The sequence below is a fragment of the Neomonachus schauinslandi genome, chromosome 3 (genome assembly GCF_002201575.2).
Source record: "Neomonachus schauinslandi chromosome 3, ASM220157v2, whole genome shotgun sequence".
Classification (NCBI taxonomy): Eukaryota; Metazoa; Chordata; class Mammalia; order Carnivora; family Phocidae; genus Neomonachus; species Neomonachus schauinslandi.
In genome coordinates, this window is record NC_058405.1 from 173,667,435 (window position 1) to 173,692,993 (window position 25,559).

A 25,559-nucleotide genomic window follows, 5' to 3' on the forward strand; every position below is an offset into this window, starting at 1 on the left:
GCGTCAACAGGAAACTCTGCATAAAACCAGCTCCGGAATGAGGAGAATGACTTCCGGGCTTGGGAGCAGCCCACTTCTGTCCCCAACCCACTGTCTCCCCATCGCAGGGCCCGGTGGTGACTGAGCATGAGCTCCTTCAGACACAAAGCTCTGGCCTGCTTGGGTCAGGGACTCGGAGTCCCTAACGGCCCTGGGAACTCAAAGAAGGCTGAAGTAGGTATGAGGCATGCTCTGAGATGGCTGGACACCTGGGTCCTTCTTTCAGCTGGGCCACTAGTTCTTTACGTGACCTGGGGCAAGGCGAGATCCCCTCTGCCCCCCAGCCCCTCCGGATGCTCCCAGGGGCGTTCATGGTGCTGTCCACTGCTGAGCAACATTCACTCCTGACCACAGGATTCACAGACACTCACCAAAAGAGTGAGAGTGGGAATCAAGGAAGCAGGATTTGGGCAGAAAGACCATTCAAGCAGCCCCCTGCCCCATGGCCGCTGCCCCCAATATAACTGCCAGCTCTCTGCCTGCTTCCTCAGATCCTGCTGGTCTGGTCCTAGGAGAGGCCAGGTGACAAGACTGGAGGCTGGGCCTCCAGCTTCGAGGCAGGAGAAGGCAAAAGACCTCGCTGGCTGGCCAAGCTTTCCTCCAAAGTTGAGTGACTGACCCCAGCACAAATGCTTTTGCTGCCCTTTGCCTACCCCGGCCCCAGATTCTAGGCTTCCCCTAGGAGCAGCCGGCTGGGGCAGGGGAGAAGACACTTACTTAGCAGGGACACCTCCCTCTGTCTTCATCCACCTGTGGAGAGAAACACACCACAGCATAAAACACTACACCTTCTCACACCCCCAGAACCCGGCCCCGTGCATGCCCAGGCCTCCTGGGGGAAGAAGGGAGACCCCGTTCCAGGGAGATGGGAGCCTCCAAAGATCACACAGGGAGAGGCATTCACGGTGGAGAGAACACTGTGGCCTGTCTCCCAAGGAGCTCTCCCCAATGTGAAAAGGAGAAGCAGATTCGAGGTCAAGGATATGGCAGAGGGCACGGAAGCAAGCATATGGGTCCCTGGGAGGGGCTCCAAATGTGTGGTGGGAAAAACTCAGAAAGCCACCCAACACAATTACTCACTGTCTCTCGGACACAGGCAGACCTTCAAGTCGAACCAAGAATATACGCCCACACCCACACGTGCACATGCATGCACACACAGAGACTCCGGCATTACAGAAATGGGCGGGAGGGAAGGGGTCTGCAAGAGCCTTACTTTCTCTCCTGAGGATCCAGGTCACAGAAGGTGACAGTGTTGAGGGGGTAGTGTCGTCTGAAGAAGAGCCTGTGGCACAGACAACAGATAGAGAATAAGCGCAGAAATGACCACTCTTTCCCACCTTCCCCTTGCAGGTCAGGCCACCGTGCGTGGCTGTCATGGGCTGACCCCGCCTCCCCCTTATACGCAAGATGGCCTGGGCCGCTCATAGAAGCAATACCCAGGAACAGATAGACGTGTCACTGAAACATGTCCCAAATGCTAGTAAGTAGGAAAAGAAGGAAGAAACTGGTATTGAAGGAGAACATGAGCAGACCCTGGAGGAGGAAGGAAAGAAGCAGGAGGGAGAGCCTGAGAGGAAAGGCTCCGCTCTAGAAAGCAGGCACTTTTATTGATTGTATTTATGGCTGTGTGTTCAATGCAGGCACAATTGCAGAAGGATGGATGGATGGATGGAAGGACAGATGAATGAATGGGATGATGGGATAAACAGGTGGGGGAGAATAAATGGAGGATGAATGGATGCAGGTATGAGCGAATCAATTGGTGAGTGGATGAGTAGGTGGATGGATGGGTGGTTGGGTGGAAGAATGTATGGGTTGTTGAGTGGAAGGATGGATGCATGGGTAGAAGAGTGGATAGATGGCTGGATGAGTGAGCAGGTGGATAGCTGGATGCATGGGTGGGTAGGTGGATGGGTGGGTGGGTGGGTGGAAGATGAGTACAAGGAATGAATGGTAAGTGGGTGGGTAAATAGATGGATAGATGGGCCACAAGGAGAGAGCCCAATATGGAAGCAAGTAGAAAAGCCTTACTTTCTCTGGTTGTCAGTCAGTGTAATTCCCTGTGCAGAAACTTTGAAGTGAACAATGGTGGCAGCTGGTGTGGAGTCAGCAGCCAGTGTCTCAGAAGTAGCTTTGGAGATGGCCTGTGGCCCAGTGAGTGACTCCATGTCCACAGAGTTGACGAAGAGCACGTTGCAGGCTGGAATAAACCCACCCAAAGAGGAGTCAGGGGGGCCAGAGTCGGTGGGGATGACACACCAAGTCATCTCTTGGGGGAGAAGGAGTTGATGAATTTTAGGCCAGCCTCAGGCCAGGCATCCGCACAGAGAAATTTGGACTGCCCAGAGATATTTGGGTCTGCAGGAGGGGACAGGGCGGGCAAGAGGAGAGGCCTGGGTGGGGACCCAGTCTGGGGTGACCACTCACCTGCCCCTTGCTTCAGCAGATCAGTGGTGGAGTTGGCAGGGCCCGAGCTATCTTTCGATTCATCTGTGGGGTCTGAGACAAAAACTTAATTCAGCTGGTAATTAAAACTCTAGAGCTGGAAAGCAGCACGCGTTTGGCTGGGCCTCAAGCAAGCTCTGCAAATACTTTGTGCAACGGATACTGCTTTTCATAACAGGCCCCGGCAGTTGGCACGTGTGTGTCCAGGCTGAACATTCCAACAATGACTGTAAGTATGCAGCACACAGGTTGAGAGCTCTGGGGTCCAACAGTGTGGGGCTCAGAGCCTCGCTCCAGTATCTGCCAAGCAGCTATAAAACAGAGATGCAATCGTACCCATTTTGTTGGGGCTTTGAGATGCGCCCCCGTACAGTGTGAGCCCAGTGCTTGGCATAAAGCAGGTCTTCAAGTGGCAATGGATGTCACTGTCATCATTGTGCATGGATGTGTCTTTGTGTAGATCGACGAATGCCCTACATCATCAAGCCCTTAATGCAGCACAACTATAATTTCAATATTAATAAGAACTGAGTACTGTCTGTACCAGTGTTTCTCAGACTTTGGAGTGCAGGCTTTTTAAAACAGATTGCTGAGCCCCACCCCAGAGTTTCTGAGTAGGTGGGGCTTGAGAGTATTTGCATTTTTAACAAGTTCCCAGGGGTGCCAATGCAGCAGGTCTGGGAACCATACTTTGAGAAGCACTGTTTTATACAATGTAAATATCAAACAGTTTTATTTTATTTATTTATTTTTTTTAAAGATTTTATTTATTTATTTATTTGAGAGAGAGAGAGAGAGTGAGAGAGCACAAGAGGGGGGAGCGGGGGAGGGAGAAGCAGACTCCCCACTGAGCAGGGAGCCCGATGCGGGACTCGATCCCGGGACTCCAGGATCATGACCTGAGCCGAAGGCAGTCGCTTAACCAAATGAGCCACCCAGGCGCCCAATATCAAACAGTTTTATAATCGCTAAACTACTTTCATAAATTTCATAGAATTATAATTTAGTTGGTGTCCAAATTGCAGGGTTAATAATGCTACTTAAGTTGTATTTGAACTTTTAAACTAATAATGTTGGTCAATTATCATTAATAATTCAATGAATTGAGTTGGATACATAGAAATTATCAAATAATATTGGGGGTTTTGTGTGTGGGCATAACCCCAGGAGCTCCAAGAGAAACTGGAAGAAAGTCCCAGAGACACTTCTGGATATCCTAGTTTTAAACAGAGAGGATGGGAAGAAGGAACCCAGGTTCCAGTTCCTAGACCTCGAGGTCAGGGCCGAGCATAATCCCCCTCACATGGGCCTCGTATGTGGGGCCGGAGGGCAGAAGCCTACACTGTGAAGGGTCTCGGATGTCCATCTGCCATCCTCCAAAGCTGGAACACTTCTCTAAGAGAGGCTAAACTCTCCTTCGCTGGGCCCAGGGTCCCCCTCAAATTCTCACCTATATGTCCTGAGGCTCTCAGGCTCCATTTATACTTTCCACAATCAACAGGCCTTGCTCTTTCCGTAGTTCTGCATCCCCTCAGTCAGAGAACACCCCCACAGCCAAGTGGACTGGAAACTCCAGGGACATCTTGGCCCCGTTTCCTTCCCACGCCATGAGGCACCAGCCACCTCTTCCTCTGAGTGCGCTCCTCTTAACTCACATCAACCTCCAACCCCTGGGCAACACCAGCCACGACCTAAATCTGCCTTCCCCTTCCCCTTCCCTCAACCCCGCCCACCGATGTCCATCTTATCCTCCACACACGGTCCTCCCCATCACTGTCTCCTACTTCTGGTGCCTCCCCTGGGCTTATTCTGAAGATTCACAAAAGAATTCCTTAAAGCCACCAGAGAATTTTCCAGAACAATCTGGCAAGTCAATTATGTGTGTTCCTGGAGTTAAGTTTTTTAAAGAACTTTTCCTTTTTTTTTTTTTTTAATGGGTGGGGGCAGGGTGGGGGGAAGGAGAGTAGTTTTGAATTTCCCCGGATTGGCAAAATGACCCATGTCCTCCAACCCTGGCCCGTGTTCTAGAGTGGCTGGCCGAGCTGACACAAGGAGGAGGCCAGCTCAAAGATGTACTTGGAGAGCAAGGAGTCTCACGTTCCTACCTCGGTTTGGAATGACCAGCTTACAGGGCAGAGCCAGTGGGATGATGGAATGCTGGTAGACCAGGGCAGAGAGAGACCCTGTGGGAGGAGATAGCACGTCAGGACCAGTGTCCCTGGGAGTGGGCCAGGGTGCTGAGGAGCCCAGACACCCCACCCCACTATCCGTAATCTCCAGCTTCTTTATCACCTCTCCCTCATCCCACCAATGAAGCTGAAAATCCACCCCCTCTTTGTTAGCAAGATCTAAGGGAGAAGGTTCCAGAGGCTCCCTCTAACAGCCACAAGGTTTCCTTTCCAGAAAATTCCTCTAAACATCTTTCCTTAGTCCTTCCAGCTGCTAGGGCCCCTCTCAGGATGGTGCAGCCAAAGTATCAGAGAATCATGGGATCAAATCCCGGCTCAGTCACTTATTAGCTCTGTGTTCCTTGGGTAAGTCTAGCTTAGTCCTGCCATGCAGGACTGTTAGGAGACCACAAGTAATATAAGGTTCCCAGATGGTGACTTTCACATTGTAGGGGGCGGTAGATATAGGCAGTTGTTAGGGTTGTTATTCAAATTCCAATGGTAATGCATTTCAGTGGAGTGGGACAAATGCAGAAAAGCATGTGGCAGAGAGAAGCAGCCACAGTTCAGGGGACGGGGGCCACTGTTCCCCGCACCCACAACAAGGGGGACCGGGGACTGCCTGAGACTCTGCAGGCAGGCTGTGGAGGTGGGGGACAGCTCACCAAAGTTTGGCTCATTGGGGCACCCCTTGAGCTTGACTCCTCTGGGGCCGGTCTCGATCAGGAAATGTCTCACCAGCTCATGGGTCATGTCCCCTGGGATGAAGAGAAAGGCAAGAGGATGGAGCACTTTTCGTGGTGCCCTCCCAGCACCTGCCAACGGCACTCCATCCCTTCCCCACGTGCGTGCTCTGTGAGGGGAGCAAGGGTGGGACGGGCAGTACGGCCAGAACCCCCAGAATGGAGAGACCACCGCTCAAGCAAACACAACCACAGGGTCCCCATAATCCTGCTTCCCTGTGCTCTGACCCCAACCATCACCAGGCCCAGGATTCATCCTCCTGAAGAGTCTGACTCAGTGGGGACCAGCTCCCCTGCAGCTCTCAGGGTCCTTGGGCACCTCAGGCTCTGAGAACACGGGACAGAGCACATGGTCCGGAAGCCCTGCTCGAGGAGGGGGCGGTGCTACCTTTTTTATTCTGCTGCATGATGGTCGGAGGGGGAGAAGACACCTTCATGGCCAGCCCGTAGGCCCCTCGGAAGGAATGGCTGTCGCGGATGATGAAGGCCCCCGGCTCCTGGTCCTTGAGGAGTGCGATGGCTGGGGTTGGAAGGGGATGAGGAGAGAAGAGGAGAGAAGACGGTGATGGCCCTGGGCTTATTTAAGACTCATCAGGCCTATCGAATCTCGTTCTTTAGTTAGAATTTAAACACTCCTAAGGGTCCTCCTCTGCTAGAGTAAGCAAGCATCTTTTATGAATGGCCAGGTAGTAGATATTTCAGGCTCCACAGGCCGTGCAGCCCCCTACTGCGAGTACCAGGCCCTGCCCCGGCAGCCTCAAAGCAGCCGCACGATACAGAAGCGAATCGCCACGGTGCATTCCGTAGTTACACCCGCAGGCAGCAGTCCGGATTCGAGCCCATCCCCAACGCCTGCCTTACATCCGCCCGGACCTGCCTTGGGAGCCTGAGGCGGGCCTCATCTCCAGCCCCATGATCCCAACTTTGTTGTTTCTGTAAAATGTGCAAAAGTCTCCCACCTCACATAGACAGAGGGCTAAGATTTGCTATTACCTTGGCTGGCCTTTTACTGTGCTTGGCAAATCCAGACTTGGCTGCTTTTAAGGACCCTTCATGGGTCTACAAACCCTGCTTCGGTCCTCCCACACTTCAGCCTGGGGAGGGGCATCTTACTGTCTGACCTTGATCCCAGCCCCTCTGTGTGACCACCACATACAGCAAAAAGGAGTGAGTCTGCTTGTGTTCCTTGCCCGAGGAAGACATGGTGGGCAGCAGCCAGCTGTGACCTCTGATGGACCACAGGACCCTCGGTGGCACCCAGGACTCACCCTGCTCTCTGGAGATCTCAGGCTTGTACCAATACTTGGAAGTGTCCTGGACAAACTTCACTTTAGCCCTTGTCTCGGGGCTGTTGTCTAAAGAGAGATGAAGAGAGAGAAACAGTGTTAGGGGTTGAATTGTAGCCCCCCAAGAAGGTCTGTTGGAGCCCGAACCGCAGGTACCTGTGAATGTGACCTTATTTGGAAATAGGGTCTCTGCAGATGTCATTAAGGTAAGATGAGGTCGTGCTGGATTAGAGTGGGCCCCAATCCAATATGACTGATGTCCTTATCCGAAGAGGGGAAGAGACAGAGAGACACGTGGGGAGGGTCATGAAGACGGAGGTAGAGACCAAGGGATGCATCTACAAGCCAAGGGACACCAAGGATTGGCAGCCACCACGAGAAGCTAAGAGGGAGGCCTGGAACAGACTCTCCCTCGAGCCTCCAGATGGAACCAACCCTGCCAAAACCTTGATTTTGGACTTGTAGCCTCCAGCCCGGGAAGGCTTAAATTCTGTCATCTTGAGCCACCACGTGTGTGGTACTTTGTCATGGTGGTCATAGAAAACTAGCACAGGACGGCAGCGTCCTCACTGCTGGAAGGGACCTCGAGCGGCCTGCCCATCCTTCCCAATCCCCGCCAACTGTCACACATCATGGAGCTGTTCTCCTCTCGAAGAGCCTGGCACAGCAAATCTCACGAAGCTGAGGAAAGCCCCTCCTTCACCCTGTCCCCTCCTTTCCCCAGAAGATTTGGACTAAACCCTTCCTGCAGCTTCTCTCCCACAGGCTAAGGCACCCCACCTTCTGGCCTCTTTCACCACAAGATGGATTTCCCAACTGTGTCAAAACCACCTCGAAGTTGAGGGAAGAAAGATACATTCCCATCACTTCTCCCCAAGCCCCCCGCCCACCCCCTCATGCCTTATATGGAGAGCCCGTGTTCTGCATCACACACAAAAAAATTCAGCCCTGCCCTGGAACAGAGGAGAACCTGCCCTGGAACAGAGGAGGGGGATGGCCTAGAGGCTATCTACTCTGAGTCATATACCTACCCCACTTCCCTGGCAAATGACCCTCACCCAGACCCTCTGCAGACCAGAGATGCCTTATGGAGCATTAGGTTCAGGAAGATGCTCGGAGAGCATCCAGTCCAACCACTTAACTATACAAATGAGGGAAGTGAGGCTCAGAGAGGGAGAGGCTACCCAAATCGCACAGGCGGTTCTCAGAAAGGCTCCTGTAAGACCTTCCCAGGTAAGGAAAAATAGCCGCCAATTCCGTGCTGGCTACACCTTCTCTTCCTTGTCTGGGTGTTAGGATGTGTGGCCCTCGCTCTCCAAGCTCTTCCTTCATCTTTTGGCACCAAAGAAACAAAAGGGGGGTTGGGGGAAGAGGAAGAAAGGAAGATTCCAACTGCACATGTTTCTTTGCTCTCCTTTCTTCAGAGAGAAGCTGGGACAGAGCGAGCTTACGTTAATGCTGTGAAGTTGACGGCGCGGACCCGAGACACGAGTTAGGTTGTGTGTCCAGCGCTTGGTCCATTTCGACTTGTCAGTTACACCGTGCTCGGCCCTGGGACCGGCGTCCGGAGGACAGCAAGGGGGTAGGCCGGCTCCCTTTCCTGGCAGCTGTGCACGGAGCGGGGGCCTCTGGGCTAGGCAGCTGGGCCACAAGTGCTGCTTGCTGCCTCTCTCTCTGCTCTGAAGCCCCAGGCCCCCACTGCTGCTAGGGCCTAATGAGCTGTCAGAGGCGGCTGCAGCCCCATGTGCCTTCCTGTGTTGACTCCAATGGCTATTTTAAGCAGGGAAGATGGTGGGAAACAGGAAATGTCCCAACTACTAGAAGTTTTCCATCCTCCAAGAAGAGGGGCTGGGAACCAGATGTCTCTGCTGGGTAGCAGGAAGCAGGGGCGTGCAGGGGCGCTGTAGGTGCCCCGGGTTGGCAGGCTCAGGGCAGGACCCGGGCGAGTCACACTGAGCATCTAGGCAGCTGGGGCCCACCGCAGGCTGCCCGAAACATTCTAAATCGTCCTCAAATGCCCCAGAGCTCCGGGGCCACTCGGCAGTAGTCACATTTGAGGTCTGGCTGAGAGGCTGCTGATCAGCTGAGGCCTTGACCTTTGTGTTTAGATAATGAGCCCTCTACATGGAGGCAAAAAATGCCAAGTTCTGGTGATGAGTAAAGAATTCAGTGTATGAACACACATGGGCTTCCGTGAAGCTGGGCCGGTTCACGGTCACGAACCAGATTCTGGGGAACATGCCCAACCCCGGCCTTGGCCCAGAGTGCAGCCGGCTGCCTGATCTGTTATTAGTGATGTGTGTGCAGTGGGATCAAAAGGTGGGGACAGAGTGCTGTGGGCAGCCAAACATAGGAGGTCCAGGTTTGGAAGGCAGATTTTCAGGGTGATGCTAAATCATAAGTATGGAAACATGATAAGACAACTCTAATCATGCTTTAAGAGCACCAGCTTTAGGGTACGTGGGCCTAGATCAGAAGCCATTTATTAAGTGTGGAGCCCTGGACAAATGACTGAGTCTCTCTAAGCCTCGGTTTGCTCCTGCATAAACTGGGGGTCATAAAGGGGCGCCTGGGTGGCTCAGTCGTTAAGTGTCTGCCTTCAGCTCAGGTCATGATCCCAGGGTCCTGGGATGGGGCCCCACATCGGGCTCCCTGCTCTGCGGGAAGCCTGCTTCTCCTTCTCCCTCTGTCACTACCCCTGCTCATGTTCTCTCTCTCTCAAATAAATAGTAAAATCTTAAAATAAAATAAAATAAAATAAATAATAAAATAAAATAAAGCAGGGGCAATAATACCTACTGTGCCAGGCAGCCGTGCAGATTAAAGAGCTCGTGCCTGGCTCAGAGCCTGGCACACAGCATGTGCTCAACAAGGGGCAGAAGCTAGGCTGGTGGTGATGATCATCGTTCCCAGTAAGATCATCACTATTATTCTCCTCCTCTTCATCATCCTCATGGGCACCCACATCCTCATCACTGCCCCCACACCCAGCACACTTACTTTGAGGACACCTCCAACTTCCATTATACAGACAGGGAGACTGAGGCCGAGAAGTCAGTGAGCTGCTCGAGATTGTGTGCCAAAAAGACGGCAGAGCAGAGGCAGAGACAGATACCCTAACCAGCAGGCGATCCATCAAGGTGGAGGCGGGAGCAGAAGGAGGGGCTCACCTGGCATGGAGTACTTGGAGAAGTCGGGCAGGGTGTGAGAGAAGGAGACGGTGCTGCCCCCGCTGGGACTGGACATGCCACTGGCCACAGGCGAGGAGGACACCTTCCCATTGACGGTGGCGTAGTTGGGGAGGCTGCCCGCTCGGTCTCCCACGGACATCCTCCGCTTCTCGGGCAAGGCTGGTGTGGGGCTCCCTTGCCGGAAGGCGGCCGAGTCGGGCGATGGGGAGGTGGCAGGGCTGCTCAGGCCTGGGTAGTAGGCAGGGGACACAGGGAAGGAGGGCGTGGAGGGAGCCTGGTAGCCGGAGGCACTGCTCTGCCGGGACAGCGTGGGTCTCGGGTCCTCGGGGGTGGAGTAGCCACCGCAGGCCACGTGCCGGTCCAGGCTGGGGCTGCCGGGAACCACAGATCCAGACCCTACCAGGTGCCGGCCCATGCTGGGGCTTCCAGGGCTGGCTATTGCGTTGCCATGGAGACCAGAGGCCAGGCTGCCTTGGTGTGCCCCAGGGTGCCGGCCCAGGCTGGGGCTTCCCGGAGTCGTGGCCACACTGCCGTGGAGGCCTGAAACCTGGTGGGCCCCGGGATGCCGGCCCAGGCTGGGGCTTCCCGGAGTGGTCGCTGCGCTGCCCTGGGGGCTGGAGACCGTGCTACCGTGGAAACCAGTTCCTGCTGGACCCATCACCTGGCGGTGGCTCAAACTGGGACTACCAGGGGCAGCCATGCTGGGGTTGATGGCCCGGCGGCCAAAGCCAGGACTGGGGGGGGTGTTGGTGCCCACTGTCCTGTGGCGAGCCTGAGGGCTCCCAGGCACCGTGTGGACGCCGGCCACAGTGAACTGAGGCCGCGTCTGGCTTTCCGGGGCGCTGAACTGCTGAAGTGAGTAGTCGGGGCTGCTGTAGCTGCTGCCCACGGGTGGGAGAGGAGAAGAGCTCTGGTAGCTTCTCTGTGCCGAAGGACTGGGCTGGCCCAGGCTGCCGGAACGGAAGCCCAAATCCAGCAAAGGCTGGGTGGGTGTCCGGGGGCCCTGGTCGCTGCTTTCCCCAGATGGGAAACTCCCCACTGAAGTGCTAGAAAGAGAGGGGGCAGGGTGAGATGTCAAGGTGAAGGACAGGCTCTCCGTGAGCATGCAGCCCTCCCCCCGCCACCGCTAGTAACAACAAAAAGAGCTCCACGGGCATGTTTGCTGGAATGTCATGACTTTTGTACATCACCCTATGGAACCGGCAGAAGAAGAGACGGAGGCTCAGAGAGGCGAAGCACTAAGCTCACAACCCACAGTAAAATACCAGGGTTCTAACTCAAATTGCATCTGATTTCAAAGCCTATGTTTCCTTCACTGCCCCTTGTTGACTCCTAAACCACAAGTCAAAACAGGGGGGTCTCCTCTAATGGAAACTGAAGATAGCCTCATATCACCTCCAACATCACCGAAACAGAACACCAGGGAGGGGTCAAACCACCTGGCTCCTGTTCCTACTGGGAGTATCCCGCCTTGACTCACTTTTCCCAGAATGCTATTATCGTCTTTGGACACAGAGAGTGCCGGAATTGGGCTTTCATTCCTGGATAGCTCCAAAAGGCAGACAACAAGTCTCATAGAAGGAGATTTCAGCTTATTGTAAGGCCTGCTTTCCAGCCGTTGGATCTGGTCACTAATTTAGCAAGCTGCCTTGCATAGTAATGAGACTCCCGTCATTAGCAGTATTTAAGCAGAAGCTGACCAACTTCTGGACCTGAATGCTGTGGCCAGGGGATCTCCTCCTTTGGGAGGTTAGATTAGATGAGCTCAGAGGTAGCTCTCCATTCTAAGACTCCAATAAAATTCAGTTCAGAGGGGGCTGTCCCTGGGGAAATAGCCACAATCACAGATCCTCCTCTGAAGTTTTGTGCAAGTCTGTAGAGCCGTGCAATGCAATGGCCCATCAGCTGGGAAACCCAGATGCTGGAAACCTGTTCAACTTTCCTCATGTGGTGAACAAAGGGGCTGGGTTAGGTAATGCTGATTCCTTCCAGCCCCAAACTCCTACCCGCTGATGATATGGTAGGAGAAGCAAAGGTTGACAGGGACCCCGCCTAAGCTATGGCTGCAGGGAAGTAGCAGGGGGGCTTGGCAGCAGGAGCCCCTGGGCAGGGGGCAAGGGTGGAGGGGGTGGTCCTTACACAAGACGATGGGCCAAAGCCTGGAGCTACAGACTGGAAGGAGTCTCGAGGCCAGGTTGGATAAGCTCCGGTCACTGGGGGACATGAGGTGGGGAGCCGGGCAAGAGCCGAGGGCAGGAAGCAGGTCATGAGCCAGGCCAAGAAAAAGTCTACCTCGAATCCCAGAAGGAGCTAGAGTGGAATGCTATTCCTGGGATGGAATACCACGGACTCAGGAATGGGAGGATGTGTCAGGCGGAGCAGGGTGGGGTGGGGGCCACTGACATGGAGTTCTGGAAGATTAATCCCACCAGGGAAATGCTAGCTTCCTGAGCCCTGAAAAGAGCCAACTCCACAGCAGGAGGAATTTGAGTGAGAAACAGTGAAAACCTCCTAAGGTTAGGGCTCCCTCAACAGGAGCAGCAGTGGCTAGCCAGGTTAGGAAAATCCCCCTTCCTTTAAAGGAAGAATTCACCTTCTGCCCAGAAGCAGACTTCCCAAGAAACGGAGCCATCTGCCCTGTCCAGAGGCTGGGGAGGGGGCGAGATGGACTGGGGGTGCATGCTCAGCTTGAGGTTCTCGAATTCTTAGAACGCAGAAAAACACAGCCTCTGCTCACCAGGCCACCCCCACTCTGACCTGGGAGGGGCACGCTGCGCTGGGCCAAGGGCATAGGGCACACAGCAAACTCTGCACCGGGCCTGGCCTGTGACAATAAGAGGGGGTGGCTGGACAGTTTCTGGGCCCCATGGGAGGCCAGGCTGGGAAAGGGGGTGGACATGCAAAGGAATGCCTAGCAGCAGTCTCCTCTCCTGGAGGAGAGCTCTGGTCGGGGCAGGCGAGCCTAGTCCGTCCCCCCATGCCTGGCACCCTTTGCCTTGCCTGGGCTGATCTCAAGCTCCCTGTGCTGTGTCACATCCCATTCTCCCTGTCACAAAGCATACAGCCCACTCCCCCTGCACCCCCCACATGGGGGCATCCCTCTTCACAGCCCTCCCCGGCCTGATTCCAGGCTCTCCTCTCTGTCTGACCCACTCAGAACGCCAGCCACCCATCCACCTCCCCACCTGTAGTTGGGTGCCCTCAGCCCCACGGCACCAACAGGTCCACACCCCAGCCCTCTGCCCTGGTTGTGCGGTTCCTTCTAGAATGCCCGTTCCCTCCTCCTCCTCCACCTTTCAACAGCTGCTCATCCTTCTGGCCTCACCACAAATACCTCCAGCCCCCAGAAACCCTCTCTGCATCCCTAGCCAGAAACAACAGCCCCTCACCGGGAGCTCCAAGCCCTTATACGTCTGCTCTGGGCACCTCTGACTGTCAGCCTGGGATGGGCAGGCACAGAGACACAGGCCCAGGGGAGAGGAGAGACGTGGGCTCTAGAGCCAGACGCCTTTGGTCTGAATCCTATTTCTGCTACTGTTTAGCTGCAGGACCTTGAGCAAGCTACTTGGCTTCCCTGTGCCTCGGTTTCCTCTTCTGAAAAGTGGGACCATAAGAGTACTTACCTCTCAGGATTGCTGAGAGGATTAAATAAAATAACCAGATAAGCATTTAACGAAGTGTCTGGCACACCAGAAGCACTCACTACATAGTGATTGCCGTTGCTAGGTTTTGAACTTGGGGGAAGGACTGGTTCACCATTGTGGCTCCCATTCCTTCCAGCACAGTTCTGGACGGTGGGATCAAATTCAGCCTGGGAATTATAACTCATCCACCCTCGTGCTCCCCATGGGCTTCGGAACCCGGGATGCTCTCTCAATTCGGTGGGCTGGTTTCCAAGGTACAGCTATCTGGATGTGATTTCTGCCCGTCCATGCTCTAGGCAGATCCAGGCCTGGATCCTCCTCCCCACTTACCTGTCAGCACTGAGGATGGGGCTGCTGGTGGAGAGGGGGCTGGGGGAGACAAAGGAGCCTCCCAGGGTCCCATTCCTCAGGGGCATCTCGTGGCCATAGGCCTGGGCAGCTGGGGCACTGAAGCTCTTGGGCTCAGGGTCCTGAGCTCGGGGTCCAGTCACTGCTGTCCTCACCACCGACTCCACATAGCTCCGGGGCTCTGGAAGGGGGCAGAAGAGAGACTGAGATCCACGGGGGTGCAGTGTAGACCCCTCCCAACCTGTCAGGGAATTCCCCAGCCTGTGGGGACAGCCCCCAAAGGACAGCCAAGCATGCACAGGGCACTTCTGGGGTTCCAGCCAGCCCACACCTACCCCACTTCCCAGTGTCTTGGAGAAGCTGTGAGAGCCCCCACAGAACTTTTAACTGGGGCCTCAAACACAGAAGCTTCCCAGAAATGGACCCCAGCTTGGCCTCTGAACATAGTCATCATAGAATCTTCCCTCCTACAGCCAGGCACCCCTTTTAGCTGCTTTTTCCTTCCTAGGTGCCCCCTGGCCCAGCTGGAGTCTGCTCTGCCGTGGACTCAGAGCTCCGGGTCAGCCTTGCCCATGTTCAGAACAGCTCCAGGCTTCCCATGGGCTCCACCCACACCCAGAATCCAGAAACAGGCTTGCTGGCCTAGCAACAGGCCTGTGGCGGCGAGTCACGCCCAGCCCCTTCTACGCCAAGACACTCCCACCCACCTTGCCTGACACACTTAGCATTCCTCCCGAGACTGACATCATTATCCCTGCCTGGTGTTTAGAAGAGCCTAAGAATCCGGGGAGGTGGGGGACAAGGGCCAGAAAGGCCATTCTACAGGTGAGGATGCTGAGGCCGGGGGCGTGCGACATGTGGAGGCACGACCAGGAGATCTGACGCCCAGCCAGCATCTGCCTGACCCTCCTCCTAGACCTCTGAGGCCAGGCCTGAAAGGTTCTCAGGGCGACACAGAGAGAAGCAGCAGGCCACTCTTGGCTTCCCCTGGGACATGATCAGGGATCGACGACGCTCCTACCACCTCCAAACCTGGCACCGCCCTGGCTCCCCCAAGTAGGACATGATCGGAGCCCAGCTCACACACTGACCCCAATCAGGGTATCTGCTGAAACCTGCCTAAGAAAGTGAAGAACCCAAGGGTGTGTGCTGTCCTGGGCAGGCCAGGTCCCTGGAGATTTCACGGGCCAGGACTGTGTGACAGTGCGTGGGGGTGGGGCACAGGGTGATGCAGAGCCAGTCACCTCAGTGCCCGAAGCTGGCGTCCATATAGGCAGAGGCCAGCCTCACCAGAGGCCTCCTCAAAAGCCCCACCCAACCGGCCCGGGCCACCCACCCACCTCACAGAAGCCTCAGGCCACTTTCACTCCAAAGGCATGGATTCTGTGCCCATCGTGCCCAAGGGCCCGGCCGGAGCCCGAAGAAGCTGCAGAGACCCTCTGGCCCGGGGCAGGCACACGTTTTATGAGAGATTCGATAGTAAATATTTCAGACCATTTAGGAGCTGGTCTCTGTGGCAGCTAGTCAATTCTGCTTTGGGAGCACAAAAGCCGTCGTAGATAATTCATAAACAAAAGAGCGTGGCTGTGTTGCAATAAAACTTTCTTTACAAAAAGAGGCAGTGGGCTAGAATTGGCCACAGTTTGCTGACTCCTGATCTCACCCCTCTTCTTGGCCCAGAGAGGTAGAGAAATTTGACCCAGAACACACAGCCAATCAGTGGCCAGAGATACTAGCACCACGGTCTCCTGACTCTCAATGCTGGCTCCTGGTGGCCTAGAGAAGGGCCACAGCCTCACGGGGACGCCAAGAGCTGGCGGCTACCCAGTCCTCCAGCATGTCGGCCAGAACTATTAATAATGATAAAAATAGCAAACAATTACATGAGGAAAGTAGGAGAATGTAAGTAATCGGAGAATGTAAGTAGCTCACCCCATCACACAGTACCAAGGGGCAGAGTTGGCCCAGGAATGCAGGCAGTCTGGCCCAGAGCCGGCCCCCTAGCCCACGGCACACACATCGGCCAGCTAAAAATCAGGGAGCCGGTTTAGTCTTGGGGGGCTAGCTGTGTCCTTGCCATGCGACAAGGAGCCCATAGAAACGGCGATGGAGACGCAAAGCCAGAGTCCACGCTCCCCTCCCACCCCTCACCGTTCTGGGTCACTCTCTGAAAACTCCTCCTGTACCCTTCCAGGCTCTCGGCTTCACCTGCATGCCTGCAACACTCGGCAGCACCCCCTCTCCCATGGAGAAACAGCAAAGGATCCATCTGCTCCCTGGCCACCCCAGGCTCTCTGCTGACTATATTCACAGCACCCCACACACCCCCGGGCACACAGAGAGCCCCTGATATGCATCTATCCTATAAGCTAGTAGATGCCTGACCTTCACCCTCCAGCCCCACCCACACAGAGATGCATAATAACTAGGACCTGAGAGGCACACATTCACTTTTCTCATTCCCTGGAATTCGTGCTGACCCCAGAAGTTCAAGCTACAAGCCCCGTGGGTGATCCCTGAAGTCTGTGCTCTTCTACCCGTCGATGTCCTCCCGGTCCACTGTCCAGCCTGCTCTGCATCCCTGCAGGCCAGTACTGACCACATCACCCAGACCCTCAGGTCCTAGGGCTCTGGAAGGCTTTGGCCTTTAGCCAGTGGGCGGGACTGGCAGGAGATGGGAGAGTGAGGACAGAAGGTCAAGGTGTCGGTGGCTGCATCCCTCTACCCAAGACCACAGCTCCGCTCAGGGAACTTCTCCTCCAGCTCTCTGCTTTCCTTCAGGTCTGGCGTGGGAATGGCTCCCTCCTCCTGCTAGGGATCACCCAGGGGTGCTTCACCATCCGTCACTGCTTTACCCAGACCTTTTAAATAGTCCATGAAACTCTCTGTTGCCCCACAGAATGAGCCATCTTTTTCCTACCAGGACCCAGGCCCAAACACTGGGTCAGCAATTCACAGTACCCTACACCCCACCTGTAAAAAAAAAAAAAAAGTACATGTACCCCTTCTACCAACAGTAAAACTGAGATAAAGTGGGCCTCAGCATCCTGTCCCCTAGTCAGAACAGAGCCATGCCTGGGACCCGTGGACGCTGACTCCCATCGGGCCTGCTCGCCCTTAGACAAGGCTGCGTCCCCACTCACTGCTCCCGGCCCGAACGCAATAGCCTGAGCCCCAGGCCAGGGGCCTGCCCGTAGTTTGCACAGGGTGATGATGGGACGGCATATTAGAAATTCTGGGGAGTCGGAAAGCCCAGGGTGGTCACATTTGTAAGGCATCAGTCTCATCAGCCCCTTCCCCACTGCCACCGGATTGTGAGCCACAGAAAGCCAGGGGAGGACTCTGTCTGAACTCGGGGCACAGGACACTCTCCCCAGGGAGAAGCAGCAACTGCCTTCCTTCCACACGGTAGGAAATAGTCCTTGAGCTCAGAGGCCAACCAGCCTCAGGGCTTTGCTCCTGGCCTAGAAGGATTTCAGTGACCCAGCCCACTGGGCCCTGCCCTCACCTGTTCACCTCCCTTCCCCAGTCCCGCTAGGTGCATGACCATCCTCATGCCTGCTTGGCTAGTCTGCAACCATCTGTCACCCCTTCCTGGCCTACCAGGCCCACCCGGGGGGTAGAGATGAACAAAGCCCTCTGTCTCCGTCTCTGTTTCTCATGAACCCGAAGCAGGAGGGACCTTTGGGAAATTACTTCCTTTCTTGAGTCCATCTCCAGAACTGTTCAAAACCAACCTTTAAGGCCAAAAACTCAGTTTTCCCAAGTTTTCAGAGTCGGTTACCATATTAAAAACACTTCCTCTTTCTGTCTATTCCTCGGCTTTTTCTCTCTTCCCAACCACAGGACAACATGACGACTCGTAGGATTCCCCCTTCTTTCAATTCCTGGAGGGGTGACCTGGGACAGGTTGCTGAAACTTTCTGGGACTCAGTTTCCTCATCTGTACAAGGGGAATGAGACCACTCACCTGCCCAGCCAGGATCAAGCGACAGAGATGGGGAAGTTCCCTCTCATTCTTTCCTGCTCCGTTCCACACCAGCGTTTCTAAGCAGCCCCCGGTGCCTGCCTCTGTCCCCAGCCACACCTGGTCCTGCCTCCCTCCACCCTTCTCTCCCACCCTCTCCTGCTACTTTCCTCCTGCCTGGAGCAGCTCCACCCAAAGGAGTTGGGAAGAGTAGGAGAGGTGGGGCCAGAGGGCACTTCACACAGAACATTCCAGAGCTCAAACTTTTCTAAGTGGCTGTTGGCGGCTGAGAGCACCTGGAAGCCTAAGAGTGACTTGGGCCCCACCAGGCCCAGGGCACTGACAGCTCTTCACCCACACCCTGAAGTGCATTTCCTGCCTCCAGGAAACGTTCTTTACTTGGAGAGAAGGAGCCTGCCCACCCCAAGTAAAATGAAGACATGTGCGTGAGGAAGAGGGAGGAAATAAAGAAACACCCGAGTTCTAGTCCAGGAGCTCAAAAGTTGGAATTTCAAGCCTTTTAGATTGGGCCATACACAGGAGTTCTGAACTCCCCTAATACCCTGTTCCAAGCCCTGCTCCGCGCTTCTCCCAAATGCTGAGTTCTTTGTTGGCATCTCTGCCCTCACCAGAGTATCTCACCTTATACCCGCAGTGGGTATACCCTAAGTGCCTAGTACACGACCTGGCACAAAATAGGTGCTCAATAAATCTGCATTGCACAGCACGGCCTTAGAATCCCAGATGCCACAGTACACCCACCCCCAAGGATCTCCGAGCAGGAACAATCCCCCAGAGGGGCCATTTCTAGTCCAAAGTCTTCCTTTACACCAAATCTGTCCCACCTAGTCATCTGGACAAACAGAACCTAACCTGAATGTTCCCTTTTCCCATTCCTCTGGGAAAGAAGCTTCTACACTTTCTTTCCCTGTTTCACCACTGGGAAGATATTCTTGATGTTGACCTCACGTCTGTACTGCTGCAGGCTTTCTTCCTCGCCCCCCTTCATGGAGAAGAGTACCCAGGCCCCAGCCCCACTGTTTAGGGGGTGTGCCCAGTGTAGTCACATGGAAAGGGGCAGCCTCCACTGATCGGGCGTTGACTCTCAAGTCATGCCCCTGACTGACTGTTAGGCCTTAGACAAGGCATTTAACGGCCCTAAACGTCATCCCTCATCGGTAAAATGGGGTTCCTACCACCTTCCTCTCGGTGCTTCTGTGATTGTTAAACAAGATGGTGTGACAATGGTCCCACATGGTCCCACTCCTGCCTGTTGAACCTCATCTGTACCCCATTCCCCCTTGCTCCAGCCTCTAGCTCCCTCTTGCTCTCAGCCTCACTGATTTTGCAGTTCCTAGAAAAACAAAAACATGCAGTTCCCTCTGACCCCAGGGCCTTTGTACATGTTTTTCCTCTACATGGAATGCTCTTCTCACCTCCCGGTTTTACCAAGTTAATGTCACTCACCCTCACATCTTACTTCTTCAGCCAAGGTCAGGTTCTTGGCTAGAAGGTCTCATAAACTATATCCCATCCCTTTGGAGCACTATCTTAATATGTAATTGCAAGTAATTTCATTCTGGCTCCTGCTCATTGCAAGTAATTTCATTCTGGCTCAAGCTCCACGAAATGAGGAATCACAGTACGGCTTATCATTACATTCCCAGAGCCTGGCACAGTGCACAGTACATGGTAGACATACAAAATATGAAATAAATGAATCAGTGAATGAGACAAGGAATGCATGGCAAGCATTTAGCACAGTGCCTTGACCAGAGCAGTTTCCCTTAAAGTCTGCTTTTCCTCTAGCTGGATCATTCTGCCTCTGATCATTTTTCCTCACAGGCAGCTTTTTCTGAATTTCCCATCATAGTCTCAGCAGGGAAATCAAGCAGAGCTTCAGAGGGTCAGCAAAGAATGTGCTTTAGTCTGACCCGGGAGGTGGTACATGAGTCAGGAAAAATGAACGGGCTGCCCACAGCCATGCTCCCTGCCCCTCTCCCACCCCACTGCCCAGACCGTGACAGCAATTCTGCCCCCACGCTGGAATCCCAGGGCACGGTGCCTGGAGGCAGGAGGAGGGCTTTGAAATAGCCCCTGGACTAGGAGACAGGAGACCAGCAAGTCCAGTTTGGGTCCTGCTGCCTCCTCACTGTGGCCTTGGGCAGAAATTCCAGACCCCGACCCCCACAGCATGGGTCTCAGCCCCACATCCATGAAAATGGTGGATGTAGCTGAACACATCTGCAAGAACCTTCCCTCCGAACTCTGTGGCTCCAGGACATATGGAAGAGGGCCAGAGGCCTCGGGGCCTTTCAGGCAGAGAGTCATTCGTGAAACAGGCAGGTCTTGGTTCACGACTGTCGATACTCGCTTCTCTGAAGTGTCACCCCCAAGAGGGAAACATGACATCCAGGGCCTGTCAGCCTGTGGGATAATCTCCCCTCAGACCCTCCCACTGGAGAGTGTTTGTGGGTGGGCTCCAGGCCCCAGCATTTCTGGACTCCTGTCCCATCTTCACTGCCCTGTCAGGAGCCAGGAGCCAGCAGCAAGCCTGGGGGACAGCCCCTTCCCCGGGGAGAAGGCTGGGGGGAGGGGGGAGGGGCAGCCAAGAGCACGCTGGGCTCGTCCCTCTCTGGGATCTGTTGCTGGGGGCCGCCTCGATCTGCTACGCCCAGGCAGCCTGGTTCTGCTGCCCAAACTCTGGCTGGCTCCAAGCGGGCGAAGCCTATGGGAAGCTGTAGCCATCTTCTGGGGTGACGGCAGATTGAGAGAGGCACAGCCTCAAGGTGGTGAGTGGGAAGGGGGCTTCAGAAAAGCAGATAGGGGGCACCTGGGAGGCTCTGTCGGCAGAGCATCTGACTCTTGGTTTCAGCTCAGGTCACGATCTCATGGGTCCTGGGATCAAGCCCCGCGCTGGGCTCCACACTCAGCAGGGAGTCTGCTTGAAGATGCTCTCCCTCTGCCCCTCCCCTGCTCACGCTTGCATGCACGTGCACGCGTCTGCTCTCTCTCACTCTCAAATAAATAAATCTTTAAAAGATTTATTATTTCCTTAAAGATAGAGCCTTTAAGGAAACCAGGCCACATGGAACCAGGGCCCAGGAGGGAAGTCAGAACATCTAACATATCAGAGCTGGAAGGGACCTCAGTGCCCCCCTCATCCAAGGCCCCCTGGTGAAGGAGAGGGGGACACCGATGCCCAGAGCCACATACAGACAGCCTAGGCCCGCACCCCCTTCATTTCACCTGATGCTCTGAGTCATCATTAGAATTCTGTCCCTAATAACTTAAAGGCCTCCAACCAGATTATGTCCCCTCTCTGCTTTCCCATCTCTGCTCACGTCCCCTTCCCTGCTTCATGTACAATGCAGAGTTCATCGAAATCGAGGGTGAAGCTGATCCACAGACATGCGAACTCCTTGAAACTGTCAAAATTATGTGCATGGGTGTCCCAATGCATTCGTGTGCGAGTGGATCCATTGCTGTTCTAAGATCCCCAGAGGCATCCAAGCTCCCAGAAAGACAGACTTCCCACCATCTGTGTTGATATGAAACCAAACAAGGGCTTCAGGGAGGCTGCTCTCGGCTCTAAGACTGCTGAGAAAGCTTGCTCCAAGCTATGCACGTGGAGTGCGCCCCAGGCAGTGGAAGAATGTGCGTCCCTTTGCCCTCCAAGGGGGCTGGCTGCACCCCAGGCAAGCTAGCGGACGTGCCGCTGGGGGAGGAGGCGGCAGGAGGGGGGACTGTCACCAGGTGCCACTGCCCTGGCGCCTGGAGCTGGCAACACCTGAACCTGTGCCCAGCTCGCCTGTCAGAATTCAGGCAGCATCCAGGGTGACAGCTCATCACCAGGGGGTGGGGACCAGAAGGCTATGTGGCCGGTCATCTGAGACCTGTCAGGAAAGAGGGCTGCCCCCGAGCCAGACTGAGCAAGCTCCTCCTGAACAGCCATGCCCGGACCCAGAGAGCAGGAAGCGGCCCACAGCAAAGCCATACTTACCTTTGGGAAGCTCGGTCACCACCTTCCCCTCATCCTCCTCTGAGGGAAGATGAGAGGGGAGGTAGGAGGAAGGAGATGCAGGAAAGAGAGGCAGGTGAGGAGGACGAGGAGAGGAAGAGCAGAAAGGAGAGAGAGAGAGATTGATTAACAGAGATTATTTCCTGAAAGACAATCTGCTGAGAGAAAGGAGGCAGGAAAGCAAGGGTGAGGCCAGGGCAGAAGAGCCCAGGGTAAGAGGTAAGGTCCACCCTGACACGGCCCTGGGGGCTCAGGACACACAGTTTAAGGAGGGCCTCGCTCTCGGGGACAAAGCCGGCCCCCCTCACAGCCCGTGCACCCGGGGCTTGCATCTCAAGCAGAAGGGTGCTGGCTGGTGAGAGGCAGCCCCAGGCCCCTTCTGCTCCCTGGTGACTCAGTGTCCCCGGCCATGCAGACACCTCCGGACGGGAGGCTATGCCGGCCATGTGTCCGCGTGGGTCACACATGCATGTCATTGCCCTCCTACCTGGCTGGATCAGTCTTCTGGTGACTAAGGAAGAAAAGCCAAGTTGGCCCCAAAGGCCCCAGCCCAACCCTAAAACCAGAGTCTAGAGAACACCCTTCTGGGCTCGGCCTACTGGAAATGGCCACTCAGGGACGAGGGCCCTCCACTCTCCCCTTCCCCACAGGGAGGAGGGGGGATGTGGTAAGGAAGTGGGAGGTGTGACCTGGGGGCGGTGTACATCCGTGTGTGCATGTCCACAAGTATACTCGGGGGATGGTGGAGCCAGGCTTCTGGCAGAGAGCTAACCAAGTCCAAGGAAACTGAGGCCAAGCCTCCAAATCCCCAAGTCAGAGGGCCCTGGGAGTGGTACTGACTCCACCTGTCCATGGGCATGAAGGCTCAAGCCCTACACAGAGAGCCCCCACTCAGTGCTGACCGCATTGTGGGCACAAAGCCAGGCTGCCATCTTGTTTCCAGAAGGGTCCTGAGAACCCGTCACTTCTGGGCACTTTCTGATGAGATCCTGAGGCCCTGCCCAGGACCACAGGGGTCCTCCAACCCCTACTCCTCCCGCTGGCCCCCCCACCACCTCCCTTCCAGCTAGAGTCACTCACCACCTGTAGGGTGCAGCAGGATGTCCGCTGGGTTGTGGGGTTTCAGGCCGAGAGCAGACAGGGGCGTCTTGGCCAGACCTGGAGGGGAGCGCACTGTGCCAAGAAGAAAGGAGACACAGGCAGTGAGCCTCGGGGTGAAGGAGGTGTGGGGAGAGGAAGAGGGGCAGGAGCGGGGACACCCCTAACTGAGGATATGTTGTTGAGGGCTGGGCAGCAGGAAGCAATACAGGGGAACCAGCCCCAGCCCCAGGGCTTCCTGCCTTGCTCCCCATTGCCTTTTCCTATCTCCGTGTTTCTCCACAGCTCAGAGGGTAGAGTGAAAAGTCAGGAAATGGCGCTGCCCCGCAACCCAGCCCTGGCCCTCAACCCCGAGCAAATCACTTCTATGCTGGGGCCCTTGGTGGCATCACTGTGGTCCCCTTGCATTGCCATGGCTCACAACATACACACAGCTTTCTTTGGCTATCTCTGACGTCCCCCATACCATAGTCTCTCTTCCCTCATCCTCCCGCTCCCGCCCCGACACACACACACAGTCTTTTCACACCGTGCACTTGGATGGACTTAGGAGGACAAAAGGAAATGGGAAATCAAGATGGCGCATCCTGTAAAGGATGGAAGGAGTAAGGGATCACGGGCAGAGCCGTGCCAACCCTGAGACCCAGGGCAGCCCTCGACCGGAGGTCTTTGACCCCCAGCGAACCATGCCACTTATAAACCCCAGGAAGAGAGAATTTCTCAGTGTGGGGCTCTCTGTCCCCCCCCCAAATCTCGGTGTCCTGGAAGAGGGAGGAGCTCCACCTCCACAATCCTTGGCCAAGAGCACCAACTCCCTGTGCACACCCCAGGGCCCTTCCAAGCCGCCCGGCTGGGTTAGAGGTGTCATGTAACACACAAGGTCAGAAAGGGCTGTCCGGCTTTTTCCCATCCGCCAAGGACGTGGCCGGACTCCGAGCTGGACTGCAGGGTGGTTGGCAGGCCCAGTCACGAGATTTCTCGGTGGCAGCTGCTGTGTCTCCTAACACATCTCTAAGAAGCAAAGAAATGAGCTCTGTGTCTCTTATCACGGCTACTGGGAGTGTGCAGAGGCCACGGGCCCTGAGGACAGGCAGCCACACAGGTCCGCCAGAGCCCAAGCCTGCCTGCCACACACCAACGGCCCCAACAGACCAGGTGTGGCCCTCGGTGCCTGGTCCCCACACAGCAGCTCCAGGACCCCCCCGGACCCCTCCTCCTTTCCTCAAAAGACAGAGATCTGCAGGAAACAAAAAGCTACAATCTCTCAGTGTAAGCAACATCCACAACTTATCTGTGCACATGTGGGTGTATGTACCAGTACACACAGCAACAGTGAGAAATCACAGGGGTCGGGATGGGGGCAGACTCCATCCTCACACCATCCTCAGATGCCCAGTGGACAAACACAGCAGAGGGGACCAATGTGTGCAAATGCACACAGCCCAGTAATAAGGTAGGTCTAGGCTGGCCTGTCTCTATCCCTCCCTCTCCTTACACACACACACACACACACACACACACACAGATTCGGTTTCTGCCCCCCTCCAGCCCCCCTGCCCATTACTGAAAATGGTGTCTTGCAATAGACCCTTATCAAGCACTTATTAATGTTTGTCAAATGAACGAACTGGAATGTAATTAACTATGGAGGAAGGAGCCCAGCCTCAGAGACCACCACTGTCCATGGAATGCCCTCGAAGGATCTCCAGCCCATGGGTGTGCGTGGGTTGGTCCAGGCGGGGCAGCAGAGGTACAGATGGGCCAGTGAGCCAGGGTGAAGGAGAGGTGAAGGGAGCCAAGGTGAAGAGGCAGCGGGAGGTTTCTCCTGGTCCCACCGCCGGCACCTCCAGCTGCCTAGTCCCTCATGCCCCGTCGCCAGGCATCTGGCTCTTCTGCTGAGGCAGACGAGTGGGCGGCCCCAAAGCCAAGCAAGGCTTTTGCTTTCCGAGAGCAGGATTCCTCGCATTTCTCCGCCTCTGTCTTCTCTCCCAACCCTGTGCATTGATGAAACCTCTGCTTATTCTCCCCACTGGGGCAGCAGGGCTGGCAAAGGCAGGCAGAGAAGAATGGGAACAGACACATATGGCAAAATCTAACCCTAGCTCCGCCCATGTGGCTTCCATCCCACACAGGGTGATGGCCAAGATCCTGGCTGACTGGACCAACAGTGAATCAGTCGGAGCAGGTGTGAAGGTGGACGCTTAAGACCACCCCCAGCAGGGAAAGCGATTCCAGGGAGTCACAAAAGGCCACGGAGGGGGCGCCTGGATGACTCAGTTAGTTAAGCGAATGCCTTCGGCTCGGGTCATGATCTCAGCATCCTGGGATCGGGCCCCACAACCAGCTTTCTGCTCAGGAGGGCTCTGCTTCTCCCTCTCCCTCTGCCACTCCCGCTGCTTATGCTCTCTCTCTCTCTCTGTCAAATAAATAAATAAAATCTTTAAAAAATAAAAAATTTAAAAAAGACCACGGAGTTGCCTCTTCAGCAGACCGCCCCAGGCTCGCACCGTCCAATATGGTAGTCATGAGAGTACCTGCCATGGAGCCAATCAGAATTGAGATGCGCTCTAGGTGTAACACACACACCGGATTTCAAACACTTGGTA

The 25,559-nt window shown here is 55.2% G+C and overlaps 1 protein-coding gene across 2 annotated transcripts in view; it reads right to left on the reverse strand.

Moving 5' to 3' along the window:
- Nucleotides 1-25,559, reverse strand: part of TNS1 (tensin 1) — a 112,041-nt gene that overhangs the window by 6,201 nt on the left and 80,281 nt on the right. Inside the window, exons 19-31 of one of the 2 annotated variants that reach the window (XM_044913754.1) lie at nt 22,936-23,028; nt 22,343-22,366; nt 21,838-21,876; nt 13,850-14,048; nt 9,855-10,921; nt 6,667-6,753; nt 5,787-5,918; nt 5,321-5,413; nt 4,593-4,670; nt 2,470-2,541; nt 2,074-2,242; nt 1,256-1,324; nt 757-789 (exon numbers count right to left, since the gene is read on the reverse strand). In XM_044913754.1, the coding sequence (XP_044769689.1) occupies nt 757-789; nt 1,256-1,324; nt 2,074-2,242; nt 2,470-2,541; nt 4,593-4,670; nt 5,321-5,413; nt 5,787-5,918; nt 6,667-6,753; nt 9,855-10,921; nt 13,850-14,048; nt 21,838-21,876; nt 22,343-22,366; nt 22,936-23,028 (2,155 nt within the window). The remainder of the gene's footprint in view (nt 1-756; nt 790-1,255; nt 1,325-2,073; nt 2,243-2,469; nt 2,542-4,592; nt 4,671-5,320; nt 5,414-5,786; nt 5,919-6,666; nt 6,754-9,854; nt 10,922-13,849; nt 14,049-21,837; nt 21,877-22,342; nt 22,367-22,935; nt 23,029-25,559) is intronic. The other variant, XM_044913753.1, reaches the window with a different exon arrangement.